This window comes from Rhinichthys klamathensis, unplaced genomic scaffold (genome assembly GCF_029890125.1).
Source record: "Rhinichthys klamathensis goyatoka isolate OS25496 unplaced genomic scaffold, OSU_Roscu_1.1 h1tg000687l_1, whole genome shotgun sequence".
Classification (NCBI taxonomy): domain Eukaryota; kingdom Metazoa; phylum Chordata; class Actinopteri; order Cypriniformes; family Leuciscidae; genus Rhinichthys; species Rhinichthys klamathensis.
The window spans coordinates 1,545,573-1,562,348 of NW_026607115.1; the positions used below are offsets into that span (position 1 = coordinate 1,545,573).

Here is a 16,776-nt window from a genome sequence, read left to right on the forward strand (position 1 = left end):
GGCACGCTTTACGTCACCTCATACGACAACATTGCGCTATCTACCTAAATAAGTTACGGTGCAAGTGGCGTTATGGTGTAATGAATTAAAGATCTGCTCTCACACTTGTGCTACCCCCTCCTCCTCTGCACGTTTACACGCTCAAACAACACGACGCATACACTGTAAATGTATTTTGGTGCGTTTGGATAACATTAAAACATGAGTTTGTAATGTGTTAAGTGTTTTAGAATGAATGAAATTGCTCCTCATTTAGTTTTATTGCTGAAATTGATTTATTGATTTTCTGAGGCACTCCATTGTCATTGCATACCCAGATATCTCCAATTTTTTAACTAGCTTAGTGCATATTAAAACCTAGACTACACAGACATCAAAATTCAGATTCAAACCTCCAGATGGAGTGAAAGTGTAGTAACTTCAGCTACAAGCACTCTGAATTAAGAAACAGTGTTGCAGTAGTAATTAATGTACCTTGGCACATTGATGTGATCTCAATAAAAATTAAAAAATTTAAATTTTCTTCTCCTTCAAGATACATTTTTGACTTCTATATTGCTCTGTTATGTCTTGTCGACACAAAACAGACACATTTCTTGCTTTACAGAGAACTATTCCTTCATAACATTAAAAATTCCCCCCCACAGAGAAATCATATATCCTTCATTTAAAAAAAATAGATTAAACATGCAAAATCAACATCAGGTTATTCCACAGCATCTAGGAATTAAATTCCACACGTTGTTTCACAAAAAAAACTACATGTATTACAAGACACAAACCTTCTTCATTATTCAAGTTCTCTCAGTTTTTCAAACCTCCCAATTCTCATGAAATTAAAAGCACATTGATGTTTCAAAACAAAACAAAACAAAAATTCAAGCAAATATTACAATTAATGTCGCAGTCTCTGTCAGATCCACCGTTCCTCCACAGTTGCTCTTGTCATTGAGACTCTGGATTCGTTCACACTCTTGTTTGAGGGCCTCGGTGTTGGTTTTTAGGCAGTGGTGCCGCGTTGGATTTCACTGTGAGGACGACAGGTGGAGTTCAGTAACAACCATCTTTCCAGGATTCATCAGTGAAGGGAGCACAGGGTTTGGTCATTCCCAGGGATCTGCTATAGAGGGAAATAAGCAGAGTAACCTCAACTCCAAATAACGTTGGAAATAACTACAGTGTATTTAGCGGATTACAGTGAGTTACCTTCTGGGTGTCTGTGGAAGTCTGCCTCTGGAAGAAGGGGATGTTGGGGCCATGCCTCTTCCGGGTGTTTGTCTGGTTACAGCAGCGCTCCTGGAGCCCGAGTATGCCGCCCCATTGCTGGGGCCCGGGGACTGAACCCTCCTCATCCCTCCCTGGGCCCCTGGAGGCCCTTTGGCATGCTGTCGCACCCCAGTCATAGAGCCCACGGGCCCGAGAGCTTTCATGGGAGCCCGCAGATAGAGCGGGGACTGGCCATCGCCCCTCATCCGTGCAGATGATACACCTGCAAGAGCACCCAATCACACAGACACTCGTGTAATATCCTCATCGATGTTATTGATGTTGCATTTTAACCGGCAGAAAGTATATTTGACAGAAAGTGTAAGAAAGACTTTCACATTGACAAAAAAGAAAAGCCTAGACACTTGCAGGAAACACAAAGTATGGAAGAAAATGAATGGCAAATGTTTTTGATACAAAAAAGCTTGTTGAATTGCACTAATTGAAACAATATGCATAGCATTAACCATGCTTGCATTAATATTAGTGCTGGGCAACGATTAATCGCATCCAAAATAAACGTTTGTGATTACATAATATATGTGTGTGTACTGTGTATAATCACATGCATGTATATATTTAAGAAAAATGTGCTATTTATATGTAAAATATTTATTATATAATATAAATTACGTATATATATATATATATATATATATATTAGAGCTGTCAAACGATTAATTGCGAAATATTTGCATGTATATACTGTATATAGACTGAATGTAGCCTATATATAATGTATATTTTATATAAATATAAACATTGTATATATAAATTACATATTTTTCTTAAAAATATACATGTGTGCATTTATATACAAAATAATTATACATAGTACACACACATATTATGTGTAAACAAACTTTTATTTTGGATGCGATTAATCGTGATTAATCGTTTGACAGCCCTAATATATATATATATATATATATATATATATATATATATATATATATATATTGTACAGTATTATATATATGCAAATATTTCTTAAATATATCCATGCATATGTGTGTATTTATATATACAAAATAATTATACACAGTACACACACACACATATTATGTAAACACAAACTTTTAGTTTGGATGTGATTAATCGTTGCCCAGCACTAATATTAATGCATTGTATTTTTAGGGCTTGCATTTTTACAGGCTGAAATTCAACATGGTGGTATATTTCAATTCAAAACATTCCACACTCATTTTCATTGTTAAAAATTAAATTCAGATTTCACTTCCAAAATATTAGGTCCGTTTAAAAATACAACCTATTATATTCGACAGGCAATTTTCAGTCCATTTTACTTCGCTTTACAAATTTGCTTCCACAAATTCAATGGTTCAAATTCAACAGAAAATTCGATGTTCAATGATCCGAATGTGAACGTGCAACAGCTTCTAAAATGCCGTACAAACATAAATCTTCATAAATCGCTGTTCATCTTAAATCCATGCACAATGTGAACAAGTGCATTAACTCCCACACATACATTCGCTCACAAATATGCCGTCATGGTTTAGAAGATGAAGTATGGCGCTCATCATCAACAGCACTCCTGGAAAACGTATGTGTGCCAGACATGGCCAACGTGTGTGTGATATTCCAGGAATTCAGAAACATAATGAATTCATTTCAGTGATGCAATTATCACAAAACAGATATTATGCAGCTCGTTAGCACATATTATAATATTAATGCACTGGACATGATGCATTGGACAATAATTAGATATGATTCTCTATTCATCACATTTTAATAAACAATGTTGGACTACTTTAATCACTGGTTTAATTACTTCATATGCATGCAATTCAGTGGACCTACGCCTTTTTAAATCCTGATTTGCTCAACACTTTTGATGAACACCTAGGAATTTAGGATCCGTTTGTATGTGTGTTTCATGAACAGAGGGAAAAGTTGAGCAGAAGATGTCTTGGTAGGGGTAGTACTCAAGGAAAGCGGGATGCCATCAGATGAAGCAAGACATCTGTCCAAGACAACAGTCTCGAAGGGAGTGACTGAAGGAGGAGAAAGCCTTGGGCGACCTCCAGGAAAGACTGGCGTGAGTAAAAGATCTTGTTTACCACACACACATGAGTCAAGAGTGCACCAAATCAAGCTAGGAAACATGGTAAGAAGAACAGCCTCAGGACATCCAGAGAGAGGGACAGGATGAAACACTCAACACAAGATGGACTCTTTCGGGTGTGTCGAGAAGAGACCAGGGCAGGGCTTCAGACGTACACTCGAGAGCGTGGCACCAGAACCTCATTCGGTAGCGCTGGGGGTGTTTGGAAGTTCATTTAATTATGAAATTACTTTTGTTTCACATTAATAAGTGCAGTTACTAATAATATTACAGGTTTGGTTATGGGAAATTTGACAGTAAAACACTGAGCTTGAATTGAGTGGCAAATAAAATTGACTTTTCTTAACAACAGTAACATGCAAAAACCTATTTTTTTAATAGGGAAAATTTTAATTTACTGTAAATACATATACTTTAAAAGAACAATGGTACATTTAATAAGAGTAGAAGATAGTATTATTTATTACACAGACAACTTCAGTGATTATAAAGAGGCGCTCTTGACTTGCTTTCTGTGTAATTCAGTTACAATTTGAAGAAAAGGTTTTGTTTTTCATGAGACTTTGTGACTTCCTACTGTTTTCCATATATTAGGGAGTGGAAATGGCTAGTAAGTCAACAAGTGCTCTTCTGCCGCCATCTACTGGTTATAGTGGTCATTTATACTGGTCTTTTAAAAAAATAAATAAAGGTGTTTGTTTGCAACAGTGCTAGTTTTCTTTCTTTAAAAGGAGTTAGTTTTCCTTTCTCTTCAAACTTTTAGTTCATCACAAATCATCACATTAAAAATAACATTAAAATTGGACAATATTTAGAGCTTTGAAGTGCTGGGAAAAGCGTGAAGCGCTAGCCTGGGAAAACCCTGACAACTTCCAGCAAATTTAGATTTGCTCTGAAAGTTAGTCTGGCAAAGAGCTCATTCAAGCCCATTTCCAATCCGCCGAAATCGAGGCACCAATCAGAAACGTTGGGGCGGGCTTTACACGATGACGACAGCGCTGGGATTTTGAAGCAGATTTTGTAGCCTACATTACAAAGATGGATGCCGCCGTCGAACATCGCTCGTTCCAATCAGCTATCGCGTCTGTTTCAAGTGATTTGAACTTTTCCTTTTTGTTAAAAACCGAGCATAGAACAACACTCGCCGCTCTGCATACGTCATCTCCTTCATCGCTCTGATTGGGTTTAGGTCTATCCTCGACGTCCGTTGGTGACGCCCCTCTGGAAATGATTTGTCTATGACGCTTTGCCAGACCATAACTCAGTTACAACTGAGAATGGTCTGGTTTTAACCAGGCTAGTGAAGCGCTTGAAAGCCCTTGAAATTCACTCTCAAGAGGTTGTACGAACCCTGAACTGAATAATGTAAAAAACATTTGACTATTTCAGCCACAATCCCATGATTAGTTCAGTTAGCATTGCTACAGTAAATCCATGGTGAATGTTGGTGATTTGTGGACTGAAAAGCCTTCTATAACTTGTATAGCGCTGTATTATTGCTATTATTGCGCGGTTTCGTTCCACTTTCGATTTGTTTGCAGTTGGATGTTTCTGACATGCAACAGAAATGGCAGCTCTTATCAGTTGGGCAACGTGCGACCTTTTAACATAATTGTGTCGCACCAGCAGGAAAAGAGGTCACAAAATGCGACCATTTGGTCAGTCTGGAGCCCTGCAGGGTTTAAATCGTGTGTAAAATGACATCGCAATGGCAGTTGTTTGGCTCTAAACCAAACTCCCAAAGGACACGAGTTGGCTGTAGGTCGAAACTCCCCACATTCATGTCACATTACTCTTAGTAATTGGATGATGACATGAAACTGCACCTAGCTGGGTAGTGGCAAAACTGTACTAGAGTTCTGCAGGGATGCCGTATTTTATAGGCCAAAACACAGAAACGAGTTCGCATTTTAGCACTTCCCGTTCCATCGTCCTGAAGTCAATGGCTTTTTGGTTAAATGCCTGAAATAAGGTTTGTGGTAAACACAAGCTCAATATATTTTTACGTTTTATTCTAAAGCATAAAATACACCAGTAAAACCCCCTCGTGATTTTATTAAACCTTTTACCGGTCTTGAAAATGCAGATGCTAACAAGTGGCTAACTGGCAGCTTGTCGGGGACGTTAAACATCATCAGCCTGACAGGTACACTCATCTACTCGCTATAATCACGCTCTAACTAACGTTTAGGGGAAATGTTTGTTTTGTTTAGTTTTTTTACATACAGACTTGTTGGAAGCTCGGTGATGGTGATGTTCAAGTCATGTGACGGTGTTGCAGGTAATCTATAGCCCACGTTTAGCTTTGACTTCTGACGATTGAATTTAAGCTTCAAGAATTATAAAAGACAGTGGTGTTCAGTTGTGAAGATTATCATATTGACAAAACGTATAAGAATCATAAGCCTCTGTTGGTCATGGGGCTTTTACATGGCAAATTGTTTTTTGAGGCTGATACTAACTTCCAGGTTGGCCTGCTATAAAATACATCATCCCCCGGACATCAAAGATTGTGCTATAGTGGCTCAGAGTGCCACTACAGGCGCAACAGGTTTTAAGAGCAGAAATAATGGATGATGGGTGAGGGGAGGAGAAACTGGACCAATAGTGTATTGTTAGTTCAACAATGGTTCAGAGTCAAGGAGTGGTGATACAGAAACCAGACACACACCATCCATTCACCTCACCACTGTGACGGGGATTATGGGGTGGTCTTGAAAGAGTGGGTTCGAGGCACGTCGTCATCATCATCACACAGCTGTACCTGAGGAACAGGGATCGGGTGAAGGAGAAGCAGAGGAGCGGGGTACCAACCTGTCGGGGAGTGGGGCAGACGGGACGTGCGGTTGCCTGAGCTCTGTAAGTTAGCCTCCATGCTGCGGCTGTTTCTGACTGCCTCCAGAGAGTGCAGGCTGGTGCGCGGGGTCAGGTTAGGCATGCTGTGCCTGAGCTCCTCTGAAAACCACACACACAGCCTGCTTAACACACTACCCGCCCATTGAGAACATCTTGCTGTCTATGAGATGCAGAAGGAATACATGCAGGTGCAATGCTGATCAGCCAATCAATAATATTAAAGGGGTTGTACCATGCTGAGTTTTGCCTGATGTCCACTTATATGAGTTATCATGACCACTTTCATGATAAAGCCTCTGGATAAAAACTTTAAGACCTCAGAACACCTCTTTATCACTTTAAGGGCTTTCGCACCGGATAGTGCTAGGAGCCAGCCACCAGGGTGTTCTCCGAGAACTAATGGTTCCCTCAGGAACGTTTTCCTGGTTGCATTGGCACCGCCAGTAGGAACTCTGAAGTGGCGTAAGCCGCGCTTGTTGTTGTGACTTTTATTTTGACGGCGCTGAGAACGCCAGACATAGTTGACTAGTTTACGATCTGTTTAACAGTCCTGTCTAATCCGTTATTGGACAGAACTGTTATACATAGAAAGTAGACCGTATATGAAAAGGTATTAGCGTATGCCGTGTGGTTGATGTCCAGTGTTGCTGAGCAGAAATACATAATCCATAATAATACATAATCATGTTTCGCTTGGTCTCCTCAAAATCACGTTGGATTTTCTCCTCAGCGTAAAGGTTAAGAGCTTCATCTATCACTGTTTTCCATGTTCGTAGAGTTAGTTTGTAGAGTAAATGTATAGGCTATAATCTGTGCGAGCAGCTTTTTTTAAAATGGCGGGTGTTTTGCATGCGCTCGGCCAATCAGCGAACACTAACGTCACTGGTAGTTCCTATAGCACTGGTTTAGACCGACTCTGAAGTAGGAAATAAACTAGTTCCTCTAAAAGGAGTTCCTAGAACTCAAATCGTTCCTAGTTCCTGCGGTGCGAACGCGCCAAAATCCGTGTACTTCCGCCAATAGTTCTAGGAACTTTGAAAAGGTTCCTCTGGTGCGAAAGCCCCTTTTTAAATAAGTAACTGAGCCGCGGCTTTGCTGACAGATCCAATACTGCTTTGTATTCCCCCATCCTTCAATAACAGTCTCTTTGCAAAGTTAGACATTACACAGTTACAGACTCGTGAATAATTTGCACTGAAATGTGCCGCTCAAGCTGTCAAGATCAGACTGAAATGAATAGGGACTTTCAGCTGCGCATTTTTCTTTCATCATTAGCTCTTCTAGTATTTCGGAATAACAGTATCTATTCAGTTCTCACTTTGCCAGCTCATCACAAAGGTACTGGTTACCCAATAGACAAGATCACTGTGTAAATAGGTAGTCATACATGGTTTCAGGTTCCTGATGATAGAATTTCAAGTACCGTACTCTGAATAAGTCTTTTTTTTTCATTGGACATTCAATACAAAAATTGAAAGGTACATTTACATGACAACGATGTACTAAAAACTGAAGTTTTTCCTTTGCGCTTTTCGTGAACAGATGACAATGTTGTCAAAACGATCCACGTTTACATGGATCCGCGAAAACAAAATTATTATTAAGTAATACGCATGACGTCACCGTTTTCACAAATTTGTGGTTAAAAACTTGCGATTTGAACGTTTTCAGGCCCCCAAAATGCCGTTGCCGTGTAAATGGATGGCCAAACACAGTTTTTAGTTCAAAACAGTGTCATGCATTGCACATGACCTCCTAGACTTTAATTTACTTCTACCAACATCTAAATTAAGTCATAGTTGTGCTATGCTCCGAGCTCAAGGAGGCGTGCTCTTAACTACTCATGCAGCCGGTTCCCCCTGAATATCTTGTGCTGAAAGCTACAGCAGTGCCAAGTATTTGGTCCTCAGAGGCAACGGCGGCACATTTATTTATAATCTTTAAGCGTGTTTGTAATTAGCGTTATGCCAGATTTGAACGCTATTAAGAGACCAAGAGTCTCATTGTTAGAGTTCTGCTAATCAAATCAGTATAGATACATACATTTACTAAAGTTAAACATGTGCTGGTGTAGTTTATCTTACTGTTGCCTTGGGCTTGCTAAGTTGGTGTTTATAAGACGCTTAATATTCAGTTATATTATTGATTTGACTGCACTTACACTATCCGATGAGAACAAAACTTGAACTGAATTGATCTGAATAATGTCTTTTTCCTGCGAAGCTGTACTGTATGAAGTGCTATATAAATAAAAGGTTACTTGACTTGGCTATTGTAAACCCTTGACACAATATAACATTCGGAAAATTACCATTTTTGCAAATATTTGAATTTTTTGTTGCCAAAACATTGCTAACTTCATAAGCTAACATCCAGAAACAAAGATTTCAAAATTCCTCATGACACCTTATCCTTCTACAACAGCATCGATGATCGTTCATATCTAAGGGGCAGTGCATCCGTATCGCAGTTCATTAATCAGTTCTGTTTTACAAGCACATTCACACCAGGCTTATGTACACTTCCAGTTAACAGTTTTGGATTGGTAAGATTTTTAATGTTTTTAAAAGAAGTCTCTTCTGCTCACCAAGGCTGCATTTATTTGATAAAAAAAAAATATATATATATTGTGGGAAATAATTACAATTTAAAACAGCTGTTTTCTATGTGAATATATAGTAAAGTGTACATTTATTCCTGTGATCAAAGCTGTATTTTCAGCATCATTACTCCAGTCTTCAGTGTCACATGATCCTTTAGAAATAATTATAATATGATGATCTGATGCTCAAGAAACATTTCTCATTATTATCAATGTTGAAAACAGTTGTTTACATTTTTATTCAGGATTCTTTGATGAATAGTAAGTTCAAAAGAACAGCATTTATCTGAAATAGAAAGCTTTTGTAACATTAAACACTAAATACAAATAAAATAAATCAATACTTTTATTCATCAAGGGTGAATTAAATTGATCAAAAGTAAAAAAAAATAAAAAAAAATAAAAAAAAAACCTTTTATAATGTTACAAAAGATTCTATTTCAAATAAATGCTGTTCTTTTGATGCTCATCATAGAATCTTGAAAAAAACTGTTTTCAACATAATAATAATAATGAATGTGTTTTGAGCATCAAATCTGCATATGAGAATAATTTCTGAAGGATCATGTGACACTGAAGACTGGAGTAATGATGCTTTGATCACAGGAATAAAGTTTAAAATAGAAAACAGTTATTTTAAATTGTCATAATATTTAACAATATTACTGTTTATTTTTTTTAGCACATAAATGCAGCCTTGATGAGCAGAAGAGACTTCTTTTAAAAACATAAAAAATCTTAGCGATCCAAAACTTGTGACTGGTAGTGTACACGGCAAACATCTCTGCTGAACACTAAACGTCCTACCCTCGCTCTTGGACCCCGGGCCCTGCAGGGAGCGGCGGGACATGCGCGGGCGCGGCGCGGCGAGCCGGCTGTACTCCGCCAGTGTGTTGGGAGAGAGGCAGCGGGGAGAGCTGTGTGGCGAGGGCGAGTAGCGCTGGAGACGCTGAGGCAGAGAGCAACACTCGTCCTCCTCGTCCTCCAGACTGTAGGAGTCGAACTCCTGATCGCTGTATGTGCCTCGACGCAGAGACTGCAGGGACGCCGACGAGCTGCGGCGCGAGGCCGAGGTAGAGGCGTAGTCCTGCCGGAGACCTGGAACACACAGACAAGCCACTGGCTGTAACAGTGAAGAAGAAAAAAAAAAGCTTCGTTTGAAACTGCTGATGGAATCACATTAGTAGTGGTATTCTTACCAGAAAAACTTGAAAGTCAAAAATGAACACTTTGAAGTGTATTTGACTATTCGGCACAAGTGCTCTTCACAGGACACATGCACACACAGAGAGCAGCCGTCTGTGTGCCTGTACTACAGCATACAACTGATACTGTCCCAACACTGGTATTGATCTTTTTGATTGTAGTACTGATATCCCTAGTGCCAAGTTTGATCGACACAGGCTGAACACGCTAGCCTGGTTAAAACCAGACCATTCTCAGTTGTAACTGAGTTATGGTCTGGCAAAGCGTCATAGACAAATCATTTCCAGAGGGGCGTCACCAACGGACGTCGCGGATAGACCTAAACCCAATCAGAGCGATAAGGAGATGACGTATGCAGAGTGGCGGAGACACATCTCCGAGTGTTGTTCTTTGCTCGGTTTTTAACTAAAAGGAAACGTTCAAATCGCTTAAAACAGACGCGATAGCTGATTCGAACGAGTGATGTTCGACGGCGGCATCCATCTTTGTAATGTAGGCTACAAAATCTGCTTCAAAATCCCAGCGCTGTCGTCATCGTGTAAAGCCCGCCCCAACGTTTCTGATTGGTGCCTCGATTTCGGCGGATTGGAAATGGGCTTGAATGAGCTCTTTGCCAGACTAACTTTGAGCAAATCAATTTGCCAGAAGTTGTCAGGGTTTTCCCAGGCTATGAACACGCCAAAAAGGCATTTTCTATGGAAGTCTGTGGGACTTTAAGCGTATTCAGTTAAAAAAGACGCAGGCTGAATCCGGAATCGCCTCCTAAACCATACCTGTCAACACTCCCGTTTTTCCCGGGTTTCTCACGTTTTTTAGCCCTATCTCCCGGACCCCTCCCGGTTTGTTATTTCTCCCGGGAAACTCCCGTAATTTGCATGGCCCAAACTCCTTTATGAATAATCGGACCAATATGTTTGTCTAATGTTGACCAGTTGCCAGATTGTATTAAATGCATTATATTCTCACAATCCACAGACCATTTACAATTTCAACCCGTTTGTCACTTCAACCTGGCAACCTATAACCCAGTTGCGCAGTTGCGGAAAGTTTAACCCGAAAGCGAGGCGATAGACATGATGGCAGGTGAAGGTGGTGTCCCCGCAATGAAACTGAAGTACAGTTTGTAACGCGTTGCTTCAGGAAGATTAGGGATAGCTCACAACTGAAGTTATTGCATGCAGAGGCCAGACAGACACACGGAGGCGATTGGCATCTCACAACTCGCACTTTATTCCCAAATCGAACTCGTGTAGCCTGTCTGTCACACGTTCTACCGTCCACATCGTTACTTAATAAACAAAATAAGATAAAAATTAGCATCAAACTGAAATTACCCGCATACATGGGGTGTTCGCATAGACAGTAAAAGGGGTGTTCGAGGCCCAAGGCTATACAATACAATACTGCCGACAGTTCAACAGGGAGCGCACAGCTCTTAAAGGGGCCACACCTTATTTCCAGCCGTTACAAGTTGTACATTTGTGCCTTTTTGAAATGACATTTCTGATAGAAAATGCATATTCGATATTATGTAGGGTTTTATTTTGCCCAAAGTAAATTGCTGATGGTGAAAAGTGGCCATTCCATAGCAGATTGAACAAAGTTTGAATTTGAGATAGCAAGAGATTGTGGGAATTAAAATAATACCAGAAACTGAACTTAGTTCATTTATGTAGTAAGTAAACCGGGTCAGTTTTGATTTCCTTTTCAAATTTACCAATATTTTGTCAAATCATCTGCAGACTACAAACCCATGTGGTGTGTCAAATAATAAACTTCAACTACTGTGTAATAGTTACACAAGAGACTCAGGCTAATCTCTAAAAGTGTTCTCGATACACAAATAACAGCGCCTGCAATTTGCCTGAACCAATCAGATCATTCTGTTGAAGCAATGCGTTTCAAAACAAATAACAAGAGTAGAAAGCATTTTCATGTCCTACATTTATTAGCATTGTGCACGAATAAGTGGTGCATTGTGCCCTCAGGGTCTGGATGTGTGTCTGGTGAAGCATACTTACTCTCCTCCTGCAGACGAGCCATTATCTGAACGTCAGTCAGATCCTGAAGCTTATAGCCCATGGAGATGGAGTCATCCGAGGTGCTTAACTCACTGTCAATAGAGGACTGGGAGCTGAGAGCAGAGTGGACGCCCATGTGACCTGTAAACAACAGAAAACATTCAATGTTAGGGCTGCAACAACTAAACTGATGATAATAGATCGAAAGAATCGTCAGCGAATTTGATTATCGATTAATCGCATCTGCGTGCCGTCACGACACTTTTAATTTGTGAATAATGCATTTGTGTAACACCGGGCACCAAACATGAGAAAGCTTTATATTAAGCTTCACATTTACCTCAGCTTGTGCTGTCAGATGAGTGTGTCGTTTAACACATTTGAGATGCGCTTTCCACAGGCCATAACTTGCATTTGACTGGTATACTCTTATCTGTAATGTTAGAAACTCACGCAGGTATTTTCTATTTTGCATAAAGTTTCATCCCTGACAGCGAGCGAGTCTCTGAGGCCGTTTTGCAAGACACGGTTTTCAACTAAAATCTGAAAATATTTTATGTGTTTTGGCTGTTCATTTACACGAAACCGGCGTTTTGAGGGCCTAAAAACGCACGCTTTTGAAAACGGGTTTAAATTTTTTGGGAAAATATACTGTCATTATACTGCATGTCTCATAAAATGTTCAAAAATGTAAACGTGTGGTAGAAAGAAGAGCAGACATATGGATAAATCTGAAAAGCATGTCGACATAAACAAAGAGAGCTCAATTCAGTGCAGTTTTCTGGCGCACACAGAGAGCCGCCTCTCAGACGGCACACGAGTGCGGAAAGGAAACACCTCTTTCGCGTGTTTACGCGCTTGAATGAACAAATACACACACAATTGTGTAAAAATGTCTGTTTTGGCGAGTATTCACGTAAACACAAACAGTTGGGAGAACATTGGATGTGCATCAGTGTATTGGATCCATGCATTCGGCTTTAAAGTGACAGCAGCCTAATAAACCTGATGCTGTCATTAATGTTAATCAAACAAAAGAGAAAAATCACTCAATGCTCTTGACTAAATAACGTTTTTTAGCTTTAATAAGGATTAATCTCTATTTAACTTATACAAATAAATATGCCAGGTAGAAAGATTGAAGAATGTTGCAAGTTGTTATAAAGACTGGATAGGGGTGAACTCAGGTTGATGGGACACTCTTTCCCATTCATCTCAAAAAAGTGTCCCAATCAACCTGAATTCACCATATCATTCATTTTAAAACATGTTCTTTTTTCTTTATTGAGAATGGTTTTATTAAAGATGAACAAAGACATGTTATGTCACAGCAGCAACTATCTGTGTCTGTATCGCATGTTCAAACCTTAATATCATTCATATTACAGGTTAATTATGTTTTCTCCAGGAGTATATAATGAGTTTAGAATTTTTTTAGAGAAACGCTCAATTGACGCATTACAATTTAACTAAACTCGTCAGATTTGTATCTAAAATCTTATTATCTTATTAGTTGACTAAATCTAAAACAATTCAGATGACTAAAAAATGACTAAAACTAAAAGGCATTTTAGTCAAAAGACTAAAAACTAAATCAAAATTTGTGGTCAAAATTAACACTGCTTCTCACAGAATTACATCAAAAACCCTATATTGGTGAAAAATATATAAGGGTTATGTCTTAAGTGAATGTAGACAGTTAAATAAAGTGCATGTGTAACACTATATTGGATCCGGACATTCACTCTTTTTGTGTTTTTAATGTTAATCAAACATCAATGGACAAAGAAAAAAAATCACTCTCTGCTCTTGACTTTTGTGACTTAAATAAGGATTAATCTATATTTAATTTATACAGAAAAGTCTTTGCAGTGTTATTTTACATTTGATTAGCCTTTATTTAATGTATTAATTTAACTACTGTTAGACCAACCTGAAAAGCAGCGTTTATTTCAATTGTATGTTTTTATTGCCGTTTACTTGTCTTTAATAATATTTATGAGTTAGGCTAGAAGTTGTTGCTGTCAACCTCATTTAGGGTTTCATTATTTTCATATTATGCATCACCATTCAGCCTAAAAAATACTGCCATATGATGTTTGGTCCATAACTCCCAGCCCTAGCACTGCAAGTGAGTCACATGCCTGCAGCAAAGCAACTAAAATCATTTCTGGCTACCAATGTGGTTCATTAAACAGCAGCAACTCATGCAGAGGCAGTTACTCATGTCTTTAGCACACACTGCAGTCCAAACAGGTTTTAAAACACACAAAGTTAAGAGGAATTTGCCAGCCAGAAACCTCATGCATGATATCTGACCTTGTCATATGCTTTATGTGTACTGAACACAAACAAAGTCAAAGCAGCTCTGCCCACACCACTGAACGCTTGCATGGGTGTGTGTGTGTGTGTGTGTTGTGGTGAGGCTGTAAGGCGTGGGTTAATGCCATACCTGAGCTGCCAGAGGTTAGTAGTGTTTTGTTAGTTGATTTGAGGTACCCAGCAGAAGAGGATGCTGAGACGCCAGCCTCGGCCGTCTGAGATGGGCTACTGTACACGTTCTTCCATCTAGATGCTGCAAAACACAAAAATCAAATCATTTAACGACCACATCTAACAACCAGATACAAAAAAAATCATCATTTATTCACCCACATGTCCATAAAATGAATATCAGCGGGGTGCAGTGTTGTTTTGGACCACACTAACTTTTCAAAATTCACTCGTTCTTTCAAATATATTTTGTGCTCCGCAGAAAAAAAAAAGAAATTCAAACAGGTTTTGAGCAACATGAGGGTGAGTAAATGATGACAGAATTTCCATTGTTGTGTGAACTATCCCTTTAAATTCTACATTTGGCATTTCACATGTTAGGATGCACAAAACATTTTCCCTTTCACAAAACAGTGAGCATTAAACTCCAAAGACTTGACAGAGCAACTGACGCAACAAAGAAAAAAGCGCAATAACGTTAATAAATATGCACTTTCATCAAGAAGTTATTCTTAAAAGAAATGTGACTGTGACAGGAAAAAAAAATACATTAAATAGTTACTATGTGTTTGTTCCAGTAGAACATTCGACAGTTTTACCTGTTATTAACATTTAGATTGCGTTTTCATCAATCTATTACTTACAATTCAGAGACTGTCTTGCTGCTTTCAAACTGCAGACAGGTGTGTAAAAAAACAAACATACTCATATGCAACTTATATTGTAACATTTATATTCTATAGCTTTTTTGGCACACAGTGTAGTGTATTTTAATGGTCTTCATTACATTTAACATGGTGACAATAAAGTCAGCATGAAATGGAAGTTGCTATAGTCTTTTCTCCTCTATTTTGATATTTAAAAAAAATATATATATATATATATAATACCGGTAAGGCAGTTCTTGATTTTTGTCCATCGTGATTTAAACTTAAAGGGATACTCCACTTTTTTTGGAAATAGGCCACCTTCCGTCAACACAACGGAACTATTTTCAGGCGCTGCGTCATATCATTACGCCTGCTGCACTCATGGTACGGCAGTAAAGTTTCTTGATTATTACGCAGGAATGAGAGTATAGTTCCTAGCCATATCAGCCTAGAAAATCGCAACTTTACATTTTCCGTCGGTCTTAGTGCACAATGTAACTACAGAAGAGTCAAGTTAGCACAACATAACCCTACCGCATATTACATAATATATATATATATATATATATATATATATATTTCCTCCTTACGTGTATCTATTGTATGCATATATACCTCTTTTGGATATTGTATATCGTTTATTGTACATTGTATATTATATTATTATTTATTGTTTTGTTTGTGTATATGATACTGTGAGTAATTGTGCGCACATTAGATGTGTAAATCTATGTAAATCCGATTGTTTGCTGTAATTGTTATACGTCCATCGTGTCATGACTGCTATGTTGCTCGGAATTGCACCTAAGAATTTCACCCACTGATGCACTTGTGTATATGGTTGTGTGACAATAAATGGATTTGATTTGATTTGAAGTTTTAAATAGGAAAGATATCGAAACTCTTTGGTAATTTTTTTTATTAGAAATGCTAATGGTCTTGTCCACTTCAATGATGTATGCTAAGCTATGCTATAAGTGGTACCGCCAGAACCGGAGATCGGCTGAATGGATTCAAAAACGGTAAAACTCAACAGTTTACCTCTGGGGGAGTTGTAAAATGATTTCCAAAAAAAGTGGAGTATCCCTTTAACTTAGTTCGCCAAGTAGTTTTTGCTGTGGTTTCGAAATTGGAAACAAGAATTGTGAAATTTCACTAGTACTTAAAATACTGTAATAAGCTTATTTGTTAGAATACAAGGTTACAGGAGTCGAAAACATTGAAAACAGTAACTATTTTATTTTATTGACTTTTTTTGTGGCGGAGCAACTAGAAAAAACCCTTAGTGTTGAGCCCTGTGCATGTTATAGATCGTATTGTGAACAATTCAACCATGCAACATGTTTAATGTTTTATAAAAATGTTGTGTAATGTTTAATTTAAATGTCATAACTGTATCTCTATCTGTGGCGCTGTTTACATCTGGTATTAAAATGCGTTTTGAAGAATCGGATCACAAGTAGACGAGGGAGACGCATTCCCATTTACACCTGGTGTTTTAATCTGTCTCTTTTGTCCACTTTCAACCACTTCTGTCCGGATTTCTCGAGGGCAGGATCTATAGGCGGGTAAATGTATGGGCTTTTTCAG

At 38.6% G+C, this 16,776-nt stretch overlaps 1 protein-coding gene across 2 annotated transcripts in view; it reads right to left on the reverse strand.

Annotated features, from left to right (window-relative positions):
- Nucleotides 1-638: 638 nt before the first annotated feature.
- Nucleotides 639-16,776, reverse strand: part of zgc:66447 (SLAIN motif-containing protein-like) — a 28,186-nt gene continuing 12,048 nt past the window's right edge. The window contains exons 4-9 of one of the 2 annotated variants that reach the window (XM_056241999.1): nucleotides 14,496-14,618; nucleotides 12,044-12,184; nucleotides 9,624-9,914; nucleotides 6,173-6,313; nucleotides 1,207-1,489; nucleotides 639-1,117 (exon numbers count right to left, since the gene is read on the reverse strand). In XM_056241999.1, the coding sequence (XP_056097974.1) occupies nucleotides 1,051-1,117; nucleotides 1,207-1,489; nucleotides 6,173-6,313; nucleotides 9,624-9,914; nucleotides 12,044-12,184; nucleotides 14,496-14,618 (1,046 nt within the window). In that variant the 3' untranslated portion in view covers nucleotides 639-1,050. Of the gene's footprint in view, nucleotides 1,121-1,206; nucleotides 1,490-6,172; nucleotides 6,314-9,623; nucleotides 9,915-12,043; nucleotides 12,185-14,495; nucleotides 14,619-16,776 lie in introns of both variants that reach the window. The other variant, XM_056241998.1, reaches the window with a different exon arrangement.